At 36.1% G+C, this 24,194-nt stretch overlaps 1 protein-coding gene across 3 annotated transcripts; it reads right to left on the bottom strand.

The window, feature by feature from the left end:
* Positions 1–1,630: 1,630 nt before the first annotated feature.
* On the bottom strand, positions 1,631–17,947 carry LOC126606965 (myosin-8-like). 3 transcript variants are annotated; one of them, XM_050274379.1, is made up of 38 exons: positions 17,364–17,947; positions 16,566–16,694; positions 15,938–16,081; positions 15,530–15,675; positions 15,291–15,447; positions 15,065–15,123; positions 14,726–14,885; positions 14,184–14,333; positions 13,976–14,112; positions 13,720–13,866; positions 13,507–13,608; positions 12,997–13,054; positions 12,799–12,900; positions 12,650–12,687; positions 12,387–12,513; positions 12,098–12,268; positions 11,864–11,995; positions 11,651–11,760; positions 10,390–10,450; positions 9,878–10,055; positions 9,575–9,780; positions 9,077–9,196; positions 8,132–8,230; positions 7,260–7,514; positions 6,955–7,094; positions 6,749–6,863; positions 6,480–6,554; positions 6,178–6,348; positions 5,357–5,491; positions 5,075–5,257; positions 4,444–4,575; positions 4,293–4,363; positions 4,100–4,199; positions 3,909–3,965; positions 2,790–2,846; positions 2,557–2,637; positions 2,387–2,469; positions 1,631–2,301 (listed from the first exon to the last, which is right to left on the bottom strand). In XM_050274379.1, the coding sequence occupies exons 1-38, from the start codon at positions 17,364–17,366 to the stop codon at positions 2,187–2,189; spliced, it is 4,506 nt and encodes a 1,501-aa protein (XP_050130336.1). In that variant the 5' UTR covers positions 17,367–17,947; the 3' UTR covers positions 1,631–2,186. The 3 variants fall into 3 exon arrangements, 2 of the variants coding, with proteins under 2 accessions (XP_050130336.1, XP_050130335.1); XM_050274378.1 differs by lacking the exon at positions 17,364–17,947 and adding an exon at positions 6,645–6,665 and having other exon boundaries at positions 16,566–16,706; XR_007617434.1 differs by lacking the exons at positions 1,631–2,301; positions 2,387–2,469; positions 2,557–2,637; positions 17,364–17,947 and adding exons at positions 3,143–3,279; positions 6,645–6,665 and having other exon boundaries at positions 2,792–2,846; positions 16,566–16,706.
* Positions 17,948–24,194: the final 6,247 nt, after the last annotated feature.

The raw sequence follows: 24,194 nt of genomic DNA, 5'->3' as shown, positions 1-24,194 counted from the left end.
GGTGGTAGTTATGGCAGCAATAATGGTGGTGACATGGTGGTGGTGTCAATATTTGAGTGTGGTGGTTGGGAGTCCAGGGGTAACAATGATGGTAGGAGCAATGGCAGTGGTGGTGGTGGTTAGAGAAAATGTGTGTGAAAGGATTAACAATGTTAGTTTAAACACTAGTGAGGGTTTATAGGAATTGGAAAAATTCATTAACAGCTACACTTTTATGAAAGCAGCTGACTTGGTGCTTTTAAAAACTGTTGTCTAGAGGTCATTGGTATTAAATAAGCAGAATATTTTATTTTTACAAAATATTTTTTATTGCTTAAAGTGAAACAGTTTTTTGGTAAAAAAAAAACAATACCAAAGAGAGCTTAAGTAAGCCTAGTTATTTAAACGTTTGTAATTGTCAAGGGCAAGCGGTTTACATAGTATTGTGCGAGAAAGTGTTTTAGAACAATTAGTTCTCAGCAGAGGTGCAAGTTGGAATGGAATTTTGAATTTTACTATTTCGATCTGAAACCAAAATATTTTGAATCCGAATATTTCTAAACTTAGAGATTTACTAAACTAATGCATCTTGTAATTGACCTTTCGTTTTTTTATTATGTGTTATCTATTTTGTAATTTACCTTTTGTATTTTTATTATGTTCATTGATAGCTTTTCACAACACTTGTATATTAAGAATGATGAACATTGTATACTACAAAATTAATTGACTTACAACTAGGCATATACCAAATGTTATCTGATTCCAAAAATTTTGAATTTAGAAATTGTGTTTTGATCCAAATGTTTGAAATAAAAACTGAAAACTGTTCACTATCACATGGGTGTTTTCAGTTAGGCATTTTACTATTTGGGTCCAAGATGAGCCAAAAATTGCTCAATAGTTAACAAGACTTTGATATGTACCACAAAGTCACGCATAACTTTCCCAACTCAAAGAATTTGAATCATTTTTGTACATTTTTCTTTTATTTCTCTTACCATTCCAATAAACTATCATATTCATACTCATCGTTCCAAAAATCACCCTAGTTCTCCGAATTGAAGAAGACCTAATATTTCTTGGACGAGGAGTCAATTGGACTTAGATGAGGGTTCTCGTAGAGCTAGGGTTTCTAATTATTAGATAGAGATGATTCTTTTGTAACATCACTAAAAAGGAATGTCCATAATTATAAACGCTACAGAAAAACAATGCAAAACCTAGCCACATTATCACATCCAACAAAACAAAGAAATAACACTCACGATTTGAAAATTCACTCATAAAATACCCTGTTATCAAATTCCCTAAGCTTTCTCTTCCTCAAAGTATAGAACCTTTCTCCTAGATATTTCACCCCCTGTCTAGCCTTCACGTGGCCTTGATATTCAAATTATTATTGCTCTGCAATGATGTCAAAAATTGCAGAACATAACGCTGAAAAATGACTTTACCATTCAAAACTTCTAGATTCCGTACGAGTTTTGTTATCTAAAACACTTGCCGTCAAATCTAAGGATTTATGGTCATCAATCTTTGGATTAGATATCAAGAGTTCAAATTAAAACACTAAAGCGCATTCATTTATTATTCACCGTTGATATCAAATCTACATGTGAGTGGCCATATTCCTTGGTCACGTCAGGACGAAGAGAAAATTTCTGATATGTATATACACCAAGTCCACAATAAAAGTTCAATTACAGTTTCTACGGAGAACCAAAAGAACAAGAAGAAAAATACAAGGAAGAATAGCTGTGTCTGCAACAGGTTTTGCTCAAAGCATTGAGGCAAATAAATCCACTATATGTACGTTGTACTGTAATACATTCTACCACTTTGTACAAATGAAGATTTGTGGCAGAAGCAGTAGTTTTTTAGATCAACTCCTCCCACCCAAACTACACTCACAATATTCTTCCCTGCTACCATCCCTATAAAGAATGCTGCACCGATGTCCCGTTATGGAATGAAATCAAGCTGTGAAGCCTATCATGCCCCTCTATCTATCCGAACCAGCCTAAAATAATTTAACAATTCTAACTGGATATAAGAATACTACACCCAGGACAATGGAAGTTACAATGAAGATGAGCACCTGAAGTGGTGAAAAATTTGGGGCAGATCTTGAAAGAACTGAAGTTTCGGTTAAATCCTTGTCAAAAACGTGTACCACAAAGAGGAAAGTTGTGGAAGTGACCGCCTTACTCCTGTAAAAAGTGGAAGTCTGGATTCTCCAAAAGCTCTGCAGGAGGTTTTACATCTGAATAGCTCTGGTCTTGCATGGAACCAGATATATCTTCAATTGAGAAAGGAAGGCTGCACTCACAAAGCATGGTTAGTAGAAGTTTCCAACATCAGCATTTATAAACGGAAACAAAACGAAGAAAAGAAACTTCCTAACCTGGAATTGTCATCCAGCAAAAAGGAGCTGCTATCTTCACCGCTGGAGTCATCTGTCATTAGAAAGTTCATGCTTGAAATGACCTGCAAAAGAAAGTAGTTTCACTATGTCAGACTATTACGGATTAAGCTTTGCAGTTTCCAATCAAGTTTTCAGTTTTCTCAACTCACATCAGGGGCAACACTTTGAGAGTTGTAATCGTCATCCAAAAATAGTGTGCATACTCTATGAAGTTGTTGAACACTCAATGCCTGAAGAGAGAAGCATAAATGATCTAGAGACAGTGCAAACTCTAAAATCAAGTTTATTTATAAATGCTCTGAAATCTATTGACAAATCCGCAGCTTCAACCACATGCGGACTAATAATTCATTTCATCTTCCAGTTTCGCAGAGAGACTTACAGGGCATAGGTCATTTGTTAGTTCATCATAGGAGATTCTGGACTTTTGGTGTAGAACCTGCAGAGATCAAATAAGTCTTCAATTCAGAACTAGTTAACCACCAAATGAAAAAGGATTAACAGATTAATTTACCAATGGGTGATGCTATCCACACCGATTTTCACCTCTCACAAGCCCCTCTCAATTTTCAGCCGTCACATCGAATGAATTGAAGAATATCAATGGACAAAAATTAACAAGGGTGTGTGGGAGGTAAAAAGGGTGTGTGAATAGCCTTTACCAATTTGAATTCAGTACCGTGCCCAATAATTTGCTTAATAACCATCTTTGTATAGGAGAAATCAGGTAACTACATTTTTCTCAAACGGAAACTTCAACAAAACCAAGTCTTCATAATTCCTTAAACAAATGAGTGTCAGAAATGTTGCCACTTGCTCAATGAAAAATCATTGGGTACTTCTGAACAATTCAATTGCATACAAGTTACAACCTACAGGTTGACAAGCAATGCAAAACACTTCACAAATCTGTGACGGGACATAGGCAAGAAAGGGAAGTCCATGCCAATTTCATTATAATATCTAATTATCTAAGAGTTAACACAATTGCTCCATCTGTTGCATTTGTGTATAATGATGTTAACAACAACAACAACAAAGCCTTTTCCCACTAAGTGGGGAATTTAAAAACGCACCCATGGTGGCGGCGGCGGAGGGGGACCGCCACCGTTGCCGGCACCATGGGTGGGAATGTCCCAAACCCGACACATCATATATACCGAGGCAACACATGATGATGTGCAGGATTGTCATCCCTAGAGCAATGGATGTAGGCTGCTTGAAATGCATGGAAGGCTTGACAAGCAGGGAGCACCACCCCCCTATGTATAATGATGTCAACAGTTGCAAAAATTTTAACATCGTCACATTTCTTCTCTTATCAGATCTTATACTCCTCTTGATGAATACAGAAATATTTTTATTTTCATAATCCTTATATATTTAACACACAAAGCATAACAAATTTAAAGAATAAATGGTTATTAATATTTCCAGTCTTCGTATGATTACTACTCGGAGTGATTTGTACAATAACTAGCAACACAACCGAGAAACGTACCAAGAATCCTACAGCCTGCCTAATATATTTGAGTTCATCCCATGATGAGCCAGCATACTGCAATGTATTGAAACATCAACCAGCAATGATCAAAAGAAAGAATGACGGAACAACCAAAACTATTTTCAAGATGGAAGGGAGGGAAAAAATTGAAAATTAACCTTTCACTGCTGATAAGTTTAAGACAGTACCTCTTCTTTTGCTAGGTTACACCATAGCTCCAATTCAGCTAGCCCATTCTTCACATATTGGCCATTGTTGAAGGTGCAGCACTCTTGACGAAGAAGAAGGCTGCAGCAGAATCAAGCAATAAATCAGCCACAAGTTAACCCCGTCATATTTAACTTTATGAAATATTTACTGACAAATATAACAGTAACTTACCTATTAAAAATCTGTACATTGATATATGAGAACATTTGAGTAAATATCTTCTGGACAAGAATTGGAGGCACCTGAAAGAAGGTCAATCATTGGATTAAAATGTTCCAAAGGGATACTAACCACCTTAAAATTGTCAAGAATAATTGCTTACACAATTTTCGTTCAATGTAGAGAGAAACCCACTAAGATTTGCAATGATGCTATTCCAAGGATTAGCCTGAGGACTGTTCCCAGTTGATCCTTCAGGTGATTTTGAAACACCACTTTTTGCTGTTTTGGGTGCCTGAATTATCAAGGAAACATGTGACCCAAATTAACTAAATGATACCATAGGATATAATAAACTGAAATGTTTCATGTAAGAAAACCCTAGGATAACCACAATGTTTCATCAATCAAAGCTAATTCTCGGCAACCAAATTTTTGACACATCAACCAAGGTACCTAACTTGCATTCTCACCAATTTACGTAACAAAATGAATCACAAACCTAACCAAACTGGTATAGAAGGCATCCGAGTTAACATAGCATTTAAATCAGATGGTACAAATTACCGGCCCGTTGCAATAATTTATAAAACTGACCAGAGTTAATCTTCACACTAGCATTTAAATCACATGCTTACTTCTAGAAGATATGAACCCAGGAGCATAGCAAAAGTTAATAGGAGAAATTAAAGCTGAAAGCAATTACTCTTCCATCCTAGGACCTAAAAGAATATAAGAACTAAGGTAAAAACTCATGCCAAGTTCCAATGATGAAATACCAAACTTCATTGTACCTGGATGCAAGAAGAAAGATGAAGTGATAATTCCTTCTTCAAATTGTCTCGGACGATTCCATATATCTTTTCTACGTATGCTGTAAGTTGCTGCTTAAAGAGCAAAGCCGGATACTTGGCCTCAACCTGCCGCACTAAATCAGAAGCACCAACTGAAAGATTGGTAGAAGACGATCGGAAGCCCTACAAAGCACGAACATCATATGATATCAGGCACAAGAAGAAAGAAATCTGATACCCAAAAATATCAAAATGGTACATGGATAAAATAGATTTCATTACTTGGGTCATCCTTCCAAATAAAGATGTAGGAGTAGGAGGTTTTCGTGGAGCAGTTCTTAAACTCCGCTGGAGCAAGAACAACAATGTAGATGTATTGGAAAGCCAATAAGCCATATGATCATTGTTATCCTGGTCCTGCAACAAACATATGTCATTAAACTCAAGTTCCATAAACAGTGCAGGATAAAATCCCAAATTGCTTTGGACCCCTGCATTTCTTAAAAAAATTTACTCAACTCTTGTTTTCTTTTGATAGCTTCAAAAGCTTTTATCTTATTGATTTGGTTAACCACTTAAATAACCTTTATGCAAGAGAGAGAGAGAGAGAGAGAGAGAGAGAGATACAAGAACGTGCATATATGTCATTCATAAATCCATATATGATATATAAGTGCACATATATAGATGCCTAAATGGTTTCAGGTAAAATTACATATTTATATTTAGTTGATTACATTTAGATGGCTAAGTAGGTTTGGATTTGTCTAATTTTCAGCAAAAGTGATTTTTCATGAATATGGGACACATCTTTAGAGAGTTTCTTGTGTGCTATAAAAAATTCAACAGTCCGTAGTTTTGTATTCAGATTCAAGTAATTGATAGTAACCGGAAAAAAACACTATGAGGAAAAGCACCCCCTTCAAATTATAGAATTCATGATCAAATACACTCATCAGTTAGCATAGAAGTCTTGTAAAATAATTCAATGCAACAGAAATTGTGAAAGGGTCTAACCCCCCATCCTCTCCCGTCTCTGCTTTGATGACTGGTTCAGTTCTAAAATACTAGTAAAACAAAATTTATAATGGATACTAATTTACCTCAATTTCAGAACCAATTATCTGAATAAGTCGGTCAAATACACTAGTTTTTTCCGCTTCAAATAATTTCCAGTGGAGAAGACATTTGTATAGTGTTATTGCGGCCACTGGCTTTCCTTCACTGAACCCAAGATTACCTGTCACGCATTTCATAAGAGTATCTACACCCTCCTGCACCAAATACATCAATAATGCAGAATAAGCTTCATGAGGAAAAGTAAAGAAAAAATAAAATAGGTAGAGTAAACAAAGATAAAAGAAAAAAAAAATTGGAAAGAACGATTTGCTTCTCAACTACATACATGTTGTCTTTCAATTTGGGATTTCCTGAAAGACTCTGAGCCAAATTTCTTTGATGGTGTAGGTCTCAGTGGTTCCTACATTAAATCAAACCTTAGGATCGTACAAAGAACAAAAAATAAACACCAGCTATGGTAAACAATGCCTTGATTTAAGTGTTCACTTACATGATGACCATTCCCCAAAGGCTGCAATTATAGGGGAGAAACAAAATCAATAAAATGTTCTTAGCAGGACCAATGCGAAACAAACATTCCTATGGGAAGCCTACCTGAGTTTCTATTCCTGCCAAATGCTCTGACATTTTCATAGAAGCTGACATCTTTAATGCTTGCTGACGCAAAATTTGGTCCTCGGTTTCTATGTCAGAAAGTTTTTCTTCTAGCCTGAGGAATGAAAATTCAACTATTCAATTCACTGTCAGAGTAACGATCAGTGATATATCCTAATCCAATTTGACAGAAGTCAAGACAGAACCTCTGCATGGAAGTCTTCAAATCAATTATCTTCGATTCTGCCTCCGTAGCCTGCTTGAGCCGCTCTTCACTGAGCCTGCTTGTTTCTTCAAACTTTTTCTTTGTTTCATCAATCTTCTTTTCCAGTGAGTCTACGAGGGCCTGCAAAGATCAGGGCTAAAAATCATTTTAAAAAATAAAAATAAAACAAAGGAAAAAAACCTGACAATTGTATATTTGAATGCAATCATAAATCTTCACTTTATAGTTTATATACCTGAAATACACAAGACCAACAAATGCATATAAGAGTTTTAGTGCCTTTACCTTGAGCTGCTCATTTTCAGCAGTAAGCTTATTGACTATTTCCTGATCAACAACTGAAACCTCCTGTACAACTGGCACTTGTTCAGCTACTTTTGCTGCAGCCTCAGCTGCTTTTGCTGCCTCCTCTGATGCTGTTGCTGCAGCTTCACGTTCCTTCATAAGCAGGGATTTAGTTTCTTGAAATTCAAGTTGCATCTCTTTCAAAGCAGACTGCAACTTCGCATTTTCCTTTGTTTTGGCCTCTTCCATGTCAGCCTGCATTTAAAGAATCCCTCTCTTGTTATGCATATAACGTAACACTTTCAAACTTACTATATAAAAGTCAAAATAGCTTTATTCCTTGTGCTCTTGTTAAGCTAAGAACCTTAATCAACAAGAATCCAAATGGATGTATAAATAACAATTGAAACCAAAGTTACATGGTGAACCAATGATATAGGACAGCACACAAGATGCAGGCGCCATGTAGGCTTAATCTGAGAGAGCGATAAAATAGAGAGGAGAAGAGAGAGTACAGAAATATATTTATTTATTCTTTGAGCCAAATAGAATTTATTGTTAGGCTTGGAAAGAGTATATTTCTTTTCTAACCAAGGAGTTGTTACTGCATCAACCAAATTTCATAGAGAACTCCAAGCAGAAAAATTAAAAACACAATTTTTTTTCAGCCTACATACAGAATGCTTTTACAGCCTTACAGCCTTATATCAAATATTTCAAAGGCACGAACATGAGGAAACTTTAACAAATGGAACAGTTGGAGTATTTACCAGGAAATCATATCATCATAGTTTATTTTTGTGGATAACTTTCATGGTAGCTACGTAGGATATTATGCATTAACATATTACAGAGAAGATAGGGATCGTTACCCTCATTTGCTTCTCCAGCTGCAGGCGCCAGCTTAGCTCTTCAACTTCCTTTTCCAGCTTATTTTTGGCTTCTTGGAGAGCACCAGTTTCCTTTGCAGCCTGAGAAAAAGACAAATTAATATAAAAATATAATGCTCATTTTGCATATACACTCTGATTGAAACCAGTATACATTGGTTTGGAACAAACTTTCAAATAAGGTACCAGAGAGAGAGAGAGAGAGAGAGAGAGAGAGCTGGCAGTTTAATGAAGCAGACTTGACCATGATTTTCATTAGTTGTTACCATCTTTTAGAATGCATCTTCTTCATGGTTGAATTCATCACTTAGACAAGATAAAGGAAGTCCATAAAACCAGATCCGACATATTTAGCTTTTTTTCTTGTTAAAGAAATTGTCACTTTTTTAGCCTTTTCAATTGAGTTCTAGAGCACTTTGTCATTTCAAACACAAAATATAATAGTATATATGACAAAATTGTGGACTCAAACCACCAAATGAACTGAAATAGGAATTCCATTGTGTTCTGAATGAGGCCAAAGAAGCAAAGCAGCTGAGTCAAGATCTTGAGGTGTTTTAGGTTGAGAATTAAACAGTAGAAAAATAGAATTTGTCAAAAGAAAACGCTAGAGAGAACACTATTGAATGCAGAGCATGATCAAACTACAGTTGCCTACTCCAGTATCATAGCTAAAGTACTCAAGTATTATTTTCACCCTTAATGAAAACCAACAAATTTGACCAGATTGCAGATGTGGATCGTAGACAAGACAAAAGCTTGTTAAATACAAATAGCATGGAAATTTACATAGCAAAAGACACCGTGAGAAAATATGGAAACGAAGTTAACAAGCAGACCCACAAAGGTAAGACAAGGCATCAAAAAAGCAAAAGGAGAAAATCAAAAGCTGAAAAATTCAAAAGAAAGAAAGGAAGATGGTATCACCATCTTTAGCTTCCGCAACTCTTTACGAGCAACTATTTGTCTCCAACCACATTGCCACACAATAGCTGCTTTCTTCATCCTCAAATAACAAGCATGGGCTAAGTGTTTCCGGCAATGACTCTGTAATAATAATCAGAATCAATGCGTAAAACCATAAAAGCATAAAAGAGATGACAAACTTAAAACCAACGGAGAACTACAACGACCAGCCTTAAACTAAAGAAAACCTAAATATAAATTTTGGAATCAGGATCTGGTACATTTGGTTTTCTCTTTTAATAGTCTTTCTCTCAACAGGGGTTTCTCTTCTCTATCACACGAATTTTGGGAAATAAAACAAATAAATAAACTTTTCATTTTGGTAAGCTTTTTTATAACATATTTTCTTATATTGTACAAGAAAAAGATAAAGAAATTGTATTGAGATATTGAGCAAATCACGAAACCCCATATATCTCAGAAATTATTGCTATACTAAAAAAGAAATGTAATCTTCACCTGTATCACAGTTGCAGCCCTTGTTTTCCTCCTGGACCTAAGCTCCTTACGAGCAGCCAGCCCTCGCATACCAGTTTGAATAGAAACAGCTGAAGAGCACAAGTTTTTATAACCATTCCTAGAAAGATACGAGCGACCATATTTCTGGATAATCACAGAAGCAGCTTCCCTTCTCATGTTTTCATATCGACGGCGTGCAACTTGTCCTGCAATCAGTCAAAGAAAAGAAAAACTCTTAGTACCAGCTCTTGGGCTATAAGGAAACAAATCACCAAGAAGTACAAGGTGAAAATTCTTCCATACCTCTACATAAGGCTTGGACTTGGATGGCAGACAACTGCAACAGGACAAATTTTTTGCGACATAGGTAGGAGCGAACTTTTCTCTGCACAATGCTAGCCGATCTTTCCAATACCTCACTTCGATAAGCATCTAATTCTGCCATCTGGCCAGCCCTGAGGAACACTTTTGTTTTCCCAACCTGCAACAGAAACATATCAGGAAGAGTGTCCTTTTAACCCTACAAAAGATTGTAGGTTAGGATCATGTAAAGCTTGGTAGTAAAAAGCAGCTTGATTCCTGAAAAAGTAGATTTTCCAATCGCAGTGCAGTAACACTATACTGCAATATAAAGACAAGATCTATGTGACAAGAAAAACTGTCACCCCTTTTAAGCAAATGAATGCATAAAAACAACTACAAGAGTGGAAATATAATGAGTTGCCACTTAATTATTTAACAATTTAAAAAAATGTGATAAAATCTAACTGTAGCTCCAAATAACTGTGTTAAAGCAACGGAATTGTTTGAAATACCTGATATCCCTTGAGGTTGACCTTTTGTAAAAGCTTCTTGCATGCAGTGACCTCATCAACGCTGAAAATAATAAACTAAGAAAGTTAACAGAACTTTTACAGAAAAAATAAGACGAAGAAATCTTAACACTAAAAATCTGAGTAATAGATTTCAAGTGCAAGATATCCAACTTAAGCAGACGATGAAAACTAGCCTACAAAACAATAGAATTTTCTCCATCAAAACAGGACCTTAAGCCCAAAGTGATTAGAATATCACAGATCAGTTATTTTCCAACTAGTGAGAATTTCTTGACTGTTGAAATTCCAAAGATATTGAATGATGACCAGCAACTCCTCCTCTATCCCAATATAGTTTTCAAAACACTTGTTTTCCCCCAGCCATAAAACTGTTATAGTTTGTGCTGTGTACATAGTCCATTACTCTTGTGCAACATTAAAACACATCCTTAAAAAGAAAGAGGAAAACAGACACCCACATAGATAAATATATGTAGCACCGTAATGCATATATCTTTGTTGTAAATATATAGTGCATTAATCATGTTGAGTTCATTGTGCGGTCAATGCAATCAACTGTTGCAGGACATCCATGAAGTTCTACGTAGGTAGTGCAAATATAGTATGTTTGTACCATACTTAGGGCCTCCGTATTTAGATCTCGTATAAATACTTGGGGGACTCAAATGTAATTATGTGATAAAGGAAGGGGCAAATATGTAATAAGTGAGGAGCCCTTATTCTATAAAAAGGACTCCTCACCCTCACAATAGGGGGGGCTCTCATATTCAGAGCAAAGCTCTCAAGCTCTCTCTTCCTCACAATCCTCTCACAAATAGAGAAATACAATATCAGTGTGGACGTAGCCCAAACATTGGGGTGAACCACAATACATCTTGTGTTCTTTACTTTCTTGCAGATTCACGGTCGGATTTACGTTGCTCCAAGACCCCTCCGGTTTTGTGCATCAACATAGTACATTCATTTTCATTGTGTTAAATACAATGTGTGGTCAGTGGGATCAATTGGTGGAGACATCGATGATGTTCCAGAAAGATAAATAGATAGATCGATAGTCCATTAATGCAGGTTGGGAATCGTGAGATAAATTCTATAGTCACCAACGGAAAGCAACATGCATCAAGTATTAGAGAAAAGCCGACAATCCAGGTTACCATACAGATACATGAAATCAAAGAATATACATATACAGAGAGAGAGAGAGAGATTAATTGATATTCAGAGAATTTGATGAAACTACCTTCCATTTAGAACCTCAGGTGCCAGAACTTTAAAACGACTTGTAAATTCTGCAAATGTCTTTCTAGTTGGATATCCAGCACAACTAATCCGAATTGCCTCCATTACTCCCTGGATTAGATACATGCCAAGTCATACTGCATTACTATGCAAGGTGCAACTGGTAATTTTTTTTTTTTTTTTTTTTTTTTTTGGGACTACACACTATGCTTACCCCGCAGCAAAGCTGCTGTAAAACAGCACTATTTTCAAATATGGCCGGTTTGAGTTGATTATTTGGCTTTACACAGCGTATGTAGTGAGGCTCAATGGCACTTAGCGTTTCAAGCAATGATTGCAGTTGTTGCTGTTTAAGAAGATGATAACGAATAAAAACAAAAAAAACATAAACAAAATTTCACTGATGAATGAGCATAAGCTTCATTAGAAATTTAGAACAGAAAGGGACCTTGAATTGAGAACCTATTGAGGAGAACTTTGATTGTTTTGCAGATTCTTCAGGTAAAAGAGGGAACAAGCCTGAAACAAAAGAGCATTTGGAGGCACTAAGGAGTGCTTGATGCTCTGCAACAACATAATCTTTGTTCTTATCCAGGAAGAACTCTGTTTGATAAGTAACCTGAAAACCAAATTTTCCAACGACATAAATATCAAGCAAGTTGATAACTTCTCCTTGATAGGGTTTGATTAGTCTGGTATAGTTTATATACGAGGTTAGTGTTGAATTCAAAACTTACATCACCAGCATAATGGCAAATGGTAAAGTCGGTAGGCGACAATTTCGGCTTGTTAAAACGTTTATGGTCTTTGAAAGTTTGATAAAGCTTCTGTGAAAATGTTTCATGTGTTGATCTTGGGAACATACTACAAAGAATAACAAGAGCTTGTCACCAAATCACAAGAAATAAATGAAAAATACTTCGTAGTAAATAGTCAACAATTTGATATCTTAAGAGGAGGGAGGGGGTATCGTATTAATCTTTTATATTCCAGTGCATACCAAGCCTCATCCAGAAGAGCAATGATGCCACCAGGCTTCTGAAATGATAAAAGCATATATCAGAAAAACAAAACACGATATAAAAAGCAGACCTTAATCCAAAGGAAAAATGAGCAGACCTTAATCCAAATTATTGAAAACTGGCATACCTTTTCAATGAGATCAAGAATATCCTGATTATCGATGAACTCTATGTAACTCCAATCAATTTCTTCTTTAGTATATTCTTCTTGCTCCATCTTGAACACATGCTGTCAAGCAGAATGTTGACACTTATTGAGTAAATGAGAGCAGTAGGGAGGATCCAAGAATACCAAAGAATACATATTATGTATCCATGCCCACACCTGGTTGAAATGCTGCTGCAATTTTTCATTTGTCAAATTGATACAAAATTGCTCGAAGCTGCACACCAGTCAGTTTTGAAATTAAACACATGAGGACTGAACTCAAGAATATAAACAAAGCAACCAAGCCAACCTAAGAAGTGAGAACAGAACAGAGCTGTCACAGAAATGTGTGAGCAGTCAAGTTTTGCACTAGTGAATAATGCATAGAAGCAATGGCTGTGATATTAGTTGAAAGTTTTCTGAACCAGATGTGATAACACGAATAAAACACTTAGGACATTGATAGAAGCAAAAGCTGTGGTATCAGTTGAAAGTTTTCAGAACCAGATGTGATTGCGCGAATAAAACACTTAGGACATTATTCAGGATTTAAATGGCATCATACAGCCACAAATATTTTTAACTTTCTCAATCAAGATCCCAATCCAAAAAACAGAAGGAATTGATGCAGTCCTCTAAATAATTTAACCTTTAAACGATGAAAATAAAAGCATACCAGTTAAGCACCTGTTTGTCTTGAAACTCTCGAATCCATAAATATCCAGAACTCCAATCAAATTTTTGGAATCAGGATCCTGACCAATAGAGTTATTTATCTTGTTCACAAGCCTGGGGCAATCAGTTCACCACATAAAAAAAAAAAAACAATAAGAACCAGATATGTCAATTAAGAAAGTTTTTTGCTGAACAATGAACTAACTAGTAAATTCATAAACCTACCAATCAAATAATCTTGAATAAACAATTTTGGCCAATGCGTCTCTACTGATGGCTGCAGAATCTGGATCCAAGCTTTTCGTTATGGTCTCATCACGGGTCACAATCACACGTTTGCACAAAGAATCTTCAAGAGATTTTTCATCACACCTAACATAAATTGAAGACAAAAGTTTAGCCGTTTATGTATGAAAACATCAAAAATCACATGTGGATATTTACAAAAAAAAAAAAAAAGCAAAAAGCAATGGACACGAACATGAAAAGTTCAGCAGCAGTTTTGAGATGGAACCGAGATTTATCATCCTTGGGTTCAGAAGAATCAGTTTCATTCTCCTTTGCAAAGTTAACATTGCCTAAATGAAGTATTGCAGCTACAACACGAAATATTGCATCCTAAAAAAGGCAGAACAATGGTCAATATATTTGACGGAATATTTAATGCTTATAGCTATCCAGTGACATACCTGCTCATCAGAGCTGATCCCAACCACATCCATAGCTTTCCTAGTTGTGAGGTACTCCTTAGAATCATCCACCCCGTCCAGCTCATAGCAGTTTGACTGATTTAAATAATGAAATGTTCTTAGATTTCCCAATTTGTACTTCTCAACATCCTGACAAGAAAAACATCCAAATGTTAGAAATTTATATCAAGAACTAGTTATGTCATTTTGATAAGGAACTGTTCTTAGGTTTAATCATCTCAAACTAAACTCCCACTCTAAATGACCAAGAGTGGCACTACCATGCAACAAAAATTCCACACGAACGCACCAACAGCTAGTAACAAACTAGAAATCCATATCAATATAGGAATGGTGAGCACTGAGCAGTAGAATAATTTAGTTAATACAACTAGGATCTATATTATCCAGTGATTTTCTGGATTTTTCTAATTCAACGTGTTTACTTTTTAGTCAAAGACAATTAATCATGGCCTTATATAATAGCACCAGACCATATGTAGAACATATTGTATGTGTATAGGAGATGGAGATCATTTTACCTCTGGAGGTGCAGAACAGAGCATATAAAAGCAATGGTAATTTCTCTCTGGATCAGATACTTGACAAACTCGGGATCGCTCCAATAAATAAGTTCTAATGGCAGCTCCTGAGATTCTCCCCGTTTTATCAAACTGAAGCTCCACGAACTTACCAAAACGACTGCAATTATGTTAAGCTCAATTAGAGCGGAAATTAACCCAAATGAATAGAAGATATAACTGAAAGAGATACGCTCTCAATAACAACCTTCCATTGTAAGATTAGGTATCCCATCAGACTTGTAAAAAAAATATTTTAACTGGTAATCCCGGTAGAAGAAAAAGAAACAAGGTTCCCACCTGGAATTATTGTTTCTGACAGTCTTTGCATTACCAAATGCTTCGAGAACAGGGTTAGACTGCCATTAAAAATAAAATAAAAAATAAGTGAAGGAATGGATTTTATCACTAGCGCAAGTCACTTCCCAAAAAAGTCATGAATTATAGACAACTTTAGAAGACAACGAAAATAGAACTGTAATGCTAGTGTACTACTACACGAGTAAGAACATCGTAAACTTGTTACCTCCAGGACTTGCTGTTCCACAGACCGCCCCTCAGATACAGCTCTTCCACCCATATGGGCAAGATAACGCATAAGCATCTTTGTACTTTCCGTTTTTCCGGCTCCACTTTCCCCACTGACCAAAATTGCCTGGCTTATTCCCTCGTTAATCATCTGTCTGCATTAAAAAAAATACTTTTTATTTTATGTCACACCACACACTTTAAATGTGAAGCCAATGGAAAAGTTCAACAAAGTACCTGTAGGCAGCATCAGCAATGGCAAAAGGATGTGGACTCAGCTCACCTAAAGTCACCCCTTTATACTGCTCCATCATATGATTATCATATAAATGAGGTAACCTCCGGAAAGGGTTCACAGCTATCAATATACTTCCTGTATAAGTCTGGAAATACATTATGGAGTTTAGATCCGTCTGCACTTAAAGTCATACCTCTTAAAAAGATATTGTCAGTTACAGTATTGACTGTGCACAAAAAAATCCATGTTTAAAGACCACAGTTGAGAGGTGAAGAGAATGCACTTTTGGGAAATAACATGACATAGATGACTTTTAGGAACTCACATATACTTGAGGTGAAAAGGATTTAAACAAAAATAAATCTACCAATCCGTCAACAGAGAGGGTATGTCTGGGTAGTACTCACATATATTTCATTTATAGTGTATCGACTTTTTAAATTCTGCAAAACCCCTGGTTCATGTAGATAAGCCAACTTTGTCATATCGTCTACACCACATTGAGGAAATTCAGGATCCTTTGGGTATACACTAGATGCTGTGACTGTAACCTACAACAAAAGGGGAAAAAATAGTCAATGAGATGATCATGAAATTCAGTAATATACAAGGATGACCTGTCACTAGATTTCAATATACATGCAATAAACAGGAAGGCTTCTGTTGAAAAATAAATAAACATGATGGCTCTGTCTATGTCAAAAGGAAATGTAAAATGAGGAACAGGAAATACGTGTAGTCATATGAAAATTGAGTCATTATTCAGTCAACAGAGAACATTATTTGATTTGATGTAGATATACTATGCCAGTAAAACATTTTGATTCTACCAATCTAGTAAGTGTTTTTAACATTATTCGTTCTCACTTTTCCTACAAACATGATAGCTCTTGTAGGCCCTCTGTGTGATAGTTCTGCATTTAAATTTTAGGTGCTAAACAAAGTCATGCTGAAGTTCGACATTAAGTTATATGTTGGCTAACAAAACTGGAAGCAAGGCTCATTAAGAATTTTGAAAACAAAAGCAGCACTGACCGTCTTCCCTGATGTACAGTTTATTTCAATCTCTTCATTATTGACTCCTACAACTTCTCCATCAATCCAGGCTTCCTCAGGATCCTCGACCCAAACATGAGAACCAACCACCAAATTGACATTGGCAGCCTGTGTGGACATTGAAATAATCAACCCGTCCATAAGAAAGAGCAAGCCAGATCTTTAATTTTAAAATCACCAAGAAATTGATACACAACAGACACGAAAAGCAAGCATTAGACAGTGAGATTATGATGCAATTATAATTCTGAACTCAAAGGAAGATTCTACAACAAAACTGTGACGTGATACTCATTTAGCATACATTCCATTTGATATACGTAATAATCACATTCTGATTGAAGGAAGCATCAAACACTTAACACTTATCCAGGATGCAGGATGCACTTCTGGAATCAATAGCATCCATTCATATGATAAAGGTGGACTTAAGCTCTTTCAGATTCATAAGCTTCTCATTTGTCAAGATAAGAATGACTGAAGCACTAAAAACCGTTACATAATGGCCAAAGATGTGTTGTAAAAGAGACTCAAACTTTTACCACGACAAAAGAACGAACATTTACGAAATTTTAACTGCCTTAAACTATAATCAAACAGTTCCAACAACCCCATGTTACTGAAGCAACGAATTAACCCCCATATACTCAACTTAGCTAATGCATTGAACCTTCATCAAAATTTCAATTGCAAAAGCAACAAATTGTCAAAAGTTAAAATTAACAGGAGGAAAAAAAATTCAAAAACTTGGAGACCAAGAAAATGGGAAAAAGCTACCATTGCGGACGAAAAATCTGATTAGATTCAGATCCGAGGCAGAGCTCCCAAAACCCTAGAACCCTTCAGCAACCGCCGCCACCCAATGTCAAAAAAAACATGGGGTTTCTTCTCTTCAGAGAAATAATGTAGGAACAACCACCAATGCGTGCCCAATTTCTCAAAACTCAGAGCTGCAGCAGCACGCACGTAAGAGGACGACAATGTCGCTCCGACTGTTACGGACTTGGCGTGGCAAATTGTAATTTGGTGTGTTTGGAGGGAATTGGAAGAGGGGTCTTACATGGGAAATGTTGTTGCAGAGGGGTAACAATGGCGGACCTTTTATCCGCCCTGAAAGAGAAAGAAGAAGATCCTCTGCAACTATTTTCCCTCTAATTTTCTCTCGTGCGCTTTCCTTCGGCGCTCTCTCTCTCTCTCTCTCTCGCCGTTGGCCCTCTCTCTCTCCTCTTTCTCTCTCTCTCTCCCTCTATATCTCCCTCGCTCTCAGCCTCTGTTTGGCTTCTGTCTGTCAAAAGCGTAACAGCATGAACGCGTAACTCGACATTAAACATGAAGTTACCATAGTGCCCCTTATTGATGCACAAAACCGAAGGGATCTTGAAACAACGTAAATCCGACCGTGAATCTGCAAGAAAGTAAAGAACATAAGATGTATCGTGGTTCACCCCAATGTTTGGGCTACGTCCACACTGATGTTGATATTATGGCTACGTCCACACTGATGTTGATATTATGGATTACAAGTGATGTTGATTGTATTATGGATTACAAGTGTGAGGGCAGTCCCCAGAGAAAGAGAGAGTTTGAGAGAGCTCTCTGTTTGTGAGCATGAGAGTTTGAGGTTTGTGAGGGTGAGGAGTCCCTTTTATAGACTAAGGGCTCCCTACTTCGCCCCTTCATTTATTACATAATTACACTTGAGTCTCCCGAGTATTTATACGAGGCCTAAGTATGGTACAAACACCCCTCATTTTGTCTTTAAATTTCTGTTAGTGCCCCTTCCCCAAACCTTTACGTTGGTTTATGGCTTCATGGAATTTGACTTTTAGACTTTTAGAAATGTAGAAGCACTTCTATGTACGTACTACGTACGTAGTTTCAAGCAGGTTCTTCTCTAAAGAAAAAAAATGCTTTTAAAATTCATAAACACTTTAACTTGATATTCCAAATGCAGTCCACAGCACTTTCAGTTGGCCAAAAACACTTTTGTCCATTCCGGAAACAATCCCAAACGAACCATTGGTTTTTTTGTTGTTTATAGCACATAGATCAGAATATTGTGTGCCAATTGGTTTTTGAATTCCTCTTCCGTGAATGCTTAGCGAAGTATATGTATTTACCAATTTTGATATAGTAAGGGTAAAACTAGGGTTAAGCAAGAGTATGCCTTGTTAAGATTTCAAAGTCAGGTGTGCGGTCCACTATTAATCACATTGATATTGTCCAAATTTTATCACATGTACAACCCAGCACGTGTTGAGTTCTATCACAACAAACTTTAGTGTTGTTAATAGTGAAACAATTCATTTATAAGTATTAGTTACTTCTGTCATGTTTTCAATGTGAAATTGCATCCTTCAACATGCCTATATTTCCCAAATGACAAGTTCAATAAAATTAGTTAGAAAGTTATAAGCCTGTTGAAGTAACAACATTGGGAAAAAATGGGAATTCTATAAAAGTGAAAGACTCACAAGTTCATATTTGGCATAACCACCATATTAAGTAAAAGTAACTCAATCAGGTAATCTATTAATCTAGTGGTGAACTTGATAGTTGTGAAATGATTTCCTTTTAAGTGATCATTAATTTATTGAGTCGGATTATAAATTGCATATATGTTTGGTGAGTTGGCTTGTGATCCTCTGCATCCTCTTTTTAATCTGATGACGTCTTATATATTTTCAATGCATGGTGACAAATGTAGGATTCAGCACACTTATAGGTAAGGAAACTATGTTGAGGATAAATTAGCAAGATTTGGTCCTTGGTTGTAGGCCTTCCTTTGTACCAAAAAGAAAAAAATATATCTTTTTCATCAACTACTGGCACTGTAGTTATTCTCTCGTTGTCCGCAGGGCATTTTCGTAACTAAACCAACCATCTCCTTGCCACCGAATGGGGCACAACGCAACTACCTCCCGTTGGTTTAGTTGATTTTTGCGGGCCCAATAAACAGCCCGGGTCACTTTCTACTAAGCTTGGTAATTTTTGACACGATCTGATAACCTGACACAACACAACACGACATGAAATTAACAGGTATTCGGGTCGACACGATAATAACTCGGGTAGTTATCGGGTAACCCAATAAGCACCTGTTAAAATAACGGGTTGGTTCGGTATACACATGGGTAACATGATACACGATAAGCAATATATTAATTTTATAATTTTATAACCCTAAAAAATATTATAATAATTATATATATTAATTTAACAAAAACTATAATAATTATATATATATATTAAATTAAATATTAAAAATTAATGACTATTGGATCGGCTTAAATATACATACCATTCAATTTGTATATGCTTCAAGATCGCATCAGCAAAAAATCACAAAAAAACAAAAATTCAGAAATTAAGTAACGGGACACAAAATTTCAACAGTTATCAACGAAAAATCATAATTTAACTGTTATTTTAACTCCGATTTTGATGAATTTTTACAGCTACACTCCTTGACCCTATATGTATACAATGAATGAACTTGATCTTTAATTTAAAATATTTACACTAGTGGATATCTTATGTTATTCTTAATAAAAGTATGAATAAACTCTTAAGTGTTAATGAATCTATCGTTTTGATAGGATACACATTCTACGAAACTAACTTCAACAATCCAACCATCAAACTTGTTTGTATATGCTTCGAGATCGCATACGCCAAAAATTGTAAAAAAAAACATTCAAATATCAAGTAACGAGACAAAACTTTTCGACGTTTATCAACGAAAAATCATGATTTAACGGTTATTTTAACTTCAATTTTGATGATTTTTTACAGCTACACTCCTTGACCCTATATGAATGCAATGAATGAACTCGATCTTCAATTTAAAATATTTACACTAGTGCATCCCACAAAATCTTATGTTATACTTGATGAAAGTATGAATAAACTCTTAAGTGTTAGTGAATCTATTGTTTTGATACTATACGCATTCTACGAAACTAGTTTCAACGATCCAACCATCAAACATGTTTGTATATACTTCAAGATCGCATACGCAAAAAATTGCAAAAAACAAACATTCAGAGATCAAGTAACAGGACAAAACTTTTCAACGGTTACCAACAAAAAATCACGATTTAACGGTTATTTTAACTCCGATTTTGATGATTTTTTACAGCTATACTCCTTGACCATGTATGAATACAATGAATGAATTCGATCTTCAATTTAAAATATTTACACTAGTGGATACCACAAAATCTTATGTCATGATGATCGATAAAAATTGAGGATTTTGTAAAAGGAATAACATGCAAGCTTTGAGTTCCATTGGTAAGGTTTAAACTTTTGAGAAATGCTTCACAACCTTGAAAACAAAAACTCTTTCATTTTGCATATCCTTGCACATTTAATATTTTGTAATAGACTAGTAGTGTATGAATGTTTGTTTATTAGGCTCTTATTTTCGAGTGTAAATGTAGTACTTAAACGACAAATGTCACATACCACACATTACCACATAAATATTACTTCAAAACATTAAAACACATTTGTTATTGTGTTTTAATGTTTTGAAGTAATATTTATGTGGTAATGTGTGATATGTGCAAATTTAAGAAAAAAAATATTTTTTTCTTAACGGGTCATAATGGGTTATAACGGGTCGGGTCACTTTACCCAACCCGACCTGTTAAGGACCCGTTAAGATAACGGATGTGACACGATAAGATCCGTTAATATAACATGTGTTACAAAAAAACGACACAAACACGACAGACACGACCCGTTTGCCAGATCAACTTTCCACCAATCCAGGACCTCTTGTAGTGAATCCTCAGTCGCTTTTGAAAGTCGTTTTGTCGCTTCTATGAAGATGACGACACATGTCGTCTCTTGGGGTGACCTGATATCGGGTGGTGGCCGTTGGATTGACCACCTATGCGGATGCAGTAAATTACGATTGTGAATTTGCAATGGTAAGAGAACGTGATGTGGACTCAAATTATCCTTCCATGAAAGTGAAGCACAAATATGAATAAAGAAGAATTATTATTCTAGACTTACATCTTGATAATATAATTTTGGAATAGTTAGCAGCGATTTTCTTTACACAATTATTATTTTTTTCTTATTATAATCGATATCAAAATAACTGCACTAACGAGAAAGAGAAACGGAAATATTTACAGACAATACAAAACAACCCCAACATAAAGAAACACATAATCATATCCAATAACAGAGCCATAACATCATAAAGGAAATAAATCCTAGATTTGAACAAAGGAACCAGCTACCTCCTGCCAAATAGTTACACCATCGTCCCATAGCCACCACCACTGGAAAGAAGAACCATCGAAGACACAATCTTTCATTCATGTATTGCTTTTAGATTTGTTGTCGGGGTCGGGGCTACTCTTCTTTCATGTTATAATGTTTTATTTGAGGAATGTAATCATACAAATAATTAATTGGGTTCTCTGTTGGCTCGTGGTCTTTGGGACCGGGGACGTTCTATTTTTGTTTCTGAAAAAAATTTGTCAAACTAATTGTCTTTTTATTTTATTTTTTGACAAAGGATAGAATTATATTAATAATTAAATACGAATAAAAACATTTGCATCTTCTGCTAGAATATTAAACAAAAATTTAAGTCTTGACTCATTCCAACCAAATCTCCTGCGATGCTTAAGAATGTACGCCATCATCATATGAGATGCACGATTGCATTGTTGAAGGGTAAAGATAAACTTCACCGATTGAAATGATCTCATCATATTCCAAATATCAACCAAATAGACCTCCATCAACACATCAGCTTGAATCTCCTTATTTAGTATTTGAACCAAACCTTCCGAATCGAACTCCACCTCCAGCGCCTCCTCTGTCGTATGGCAGCCGCCTCAACCATAATGGATGACAAGAAATAATCCCCACCTTTTCCTCCCACCAACTTTGGAATGCCTGCAAAGTCATGCAGGACCGAACCCACTCCACCTACCCTTGTCTCCTTCCTCCATGCTCCATCAGAACGCAGTTTTAACCTGCCAAAGTCAGGTTTCCTCCATCCCATTGCGCTGACCTCAGCCTGGGAATAACCTCCATCATTTCTTGCCAGGTACAAAGCCAAAAATTTAACTAAGAGGGGGCACCTTAAAAAATTTGAGCTCATTTTTTGGACAAATAAAGCTAGTTCTTTTACAAATGCAGAAAAAATTAATTACAAAATGCCTAATTTTATTACTCTATTGTCTAATTTTATCTTTAATTGTTGACAATCTAATGCTCATTTGTACTAATTAACCAAATACATGCAACTCAACAAGATTTAGACATTAGTGTGTGAGAAAACTATCCAAAACGAAGGGACATTTAAAAACTAAAAGAGGATTTTCATTATTTTAATATAATTAATTGAATAATCTGCAAAGCAAAAAAAAAAAAATGAGAATGATTAATTGAATAATTTGTAATGGAAAAAAAAAAGGATAAGAGGGGGCATGTGCCCCCACTGGGCCTTACCTCCCTCCGTCCATGTTTCTTGCCATCCCCATCTAGCCCCCTCACCATGCTCCACGTCCATTGCCGCCTAAAACTCGGTTACTTGACGTTGCCACAATTCAATTGCGATGAGGCATGATACAATTATCGTTAAAAATAGCTTCATTGCAACATTTCCATGTACGCCACAAACCAAATGCAATTCGTTGTAGCACATAATCCACATCCTACCCGTGACCCACGCGGTCTAAGAGTTTTTTCCATCTCCCCGGAAAGTCTTGTGCCCCAAAAGAGCTCATATCAATTTGTAATGACGTACCATACCAAAACGCTCGGCTAAATTCATAGTTAAAAATATATATATGCTTCCGTTTCATCAGAAGCTCCACATAATTCACATATATTCTTAACCCGAATTGGATGCCTTCCCAGATTATGTCTCACCACTAGAGAGTGACGGCACGCTCGCCAAAGAAACAGCCTAATTTTATTAGGAACCATCACCTTCCATGTTTTCTGCCAAAGACCATCCATAGAGCACATAAAGCTTGAATTCACGCGTGCCCAATATATAGACATGCATGGATTATGCACGCAGTATGCACGAATTAATGAACATGTTTCAATCAATTAATTTCCACCAACCTCTAAACCACATGCACAACAGAAATTAACATCAACTTAACTATACAAAACACTAATTCGCACCCAATACCCAAAGTTCCCAATTTTACAAAACCTAGTTTCAAGTAATTAAATTCATTTCAAAGCATACCTCTTTTTGGATTTTGCCATTGAAATCTTTTGGAAAGGATGTGTAAATGTTGGGGTGGAAACAACTTTTTCAAATATTTTGAAAGGATGTGCAAATGCATAGCACAACATCTCCTAAATAAATAGAGTGGATGGAAAAGGTTGTGTCGGTCGGACACTGGGGTGGAAAAGGGTTGTGTTGGCCGGAAATGGGGTGGAAAAGGTTGCGTTGGTTGAAAATGGGGTGGAAGAGGGTTACGCCGTTGGGGGTTAGGGTTCTTAGAGCTAAGAATTGGGCGCCACAAATTTTCGAACAAGGAGGAAGAAATGCTAACAAGGAGGAAGAAATGCTAACTTAGTTTTACAAATTAACCCATTTAAATAAAGGGG

This window comes from Malus sylvestris, chromosome 16 (assembly GCF_916048215.2).
Source record: "Malus sylvestris chromosome 16, drMalSylv7.2, whole genome shotgun sequence".
Lineage (NCBI taxonomy): Eukaryota > Viridiplantae > Streptophyta > Magnoliopsida > Rosales > Rosaceae > Malus > Malus sylvestris.
Note: the sequence above shows the minus strand (reverse complement) of the source record. Positions and strands in the feature narration are given on the sequence as shown.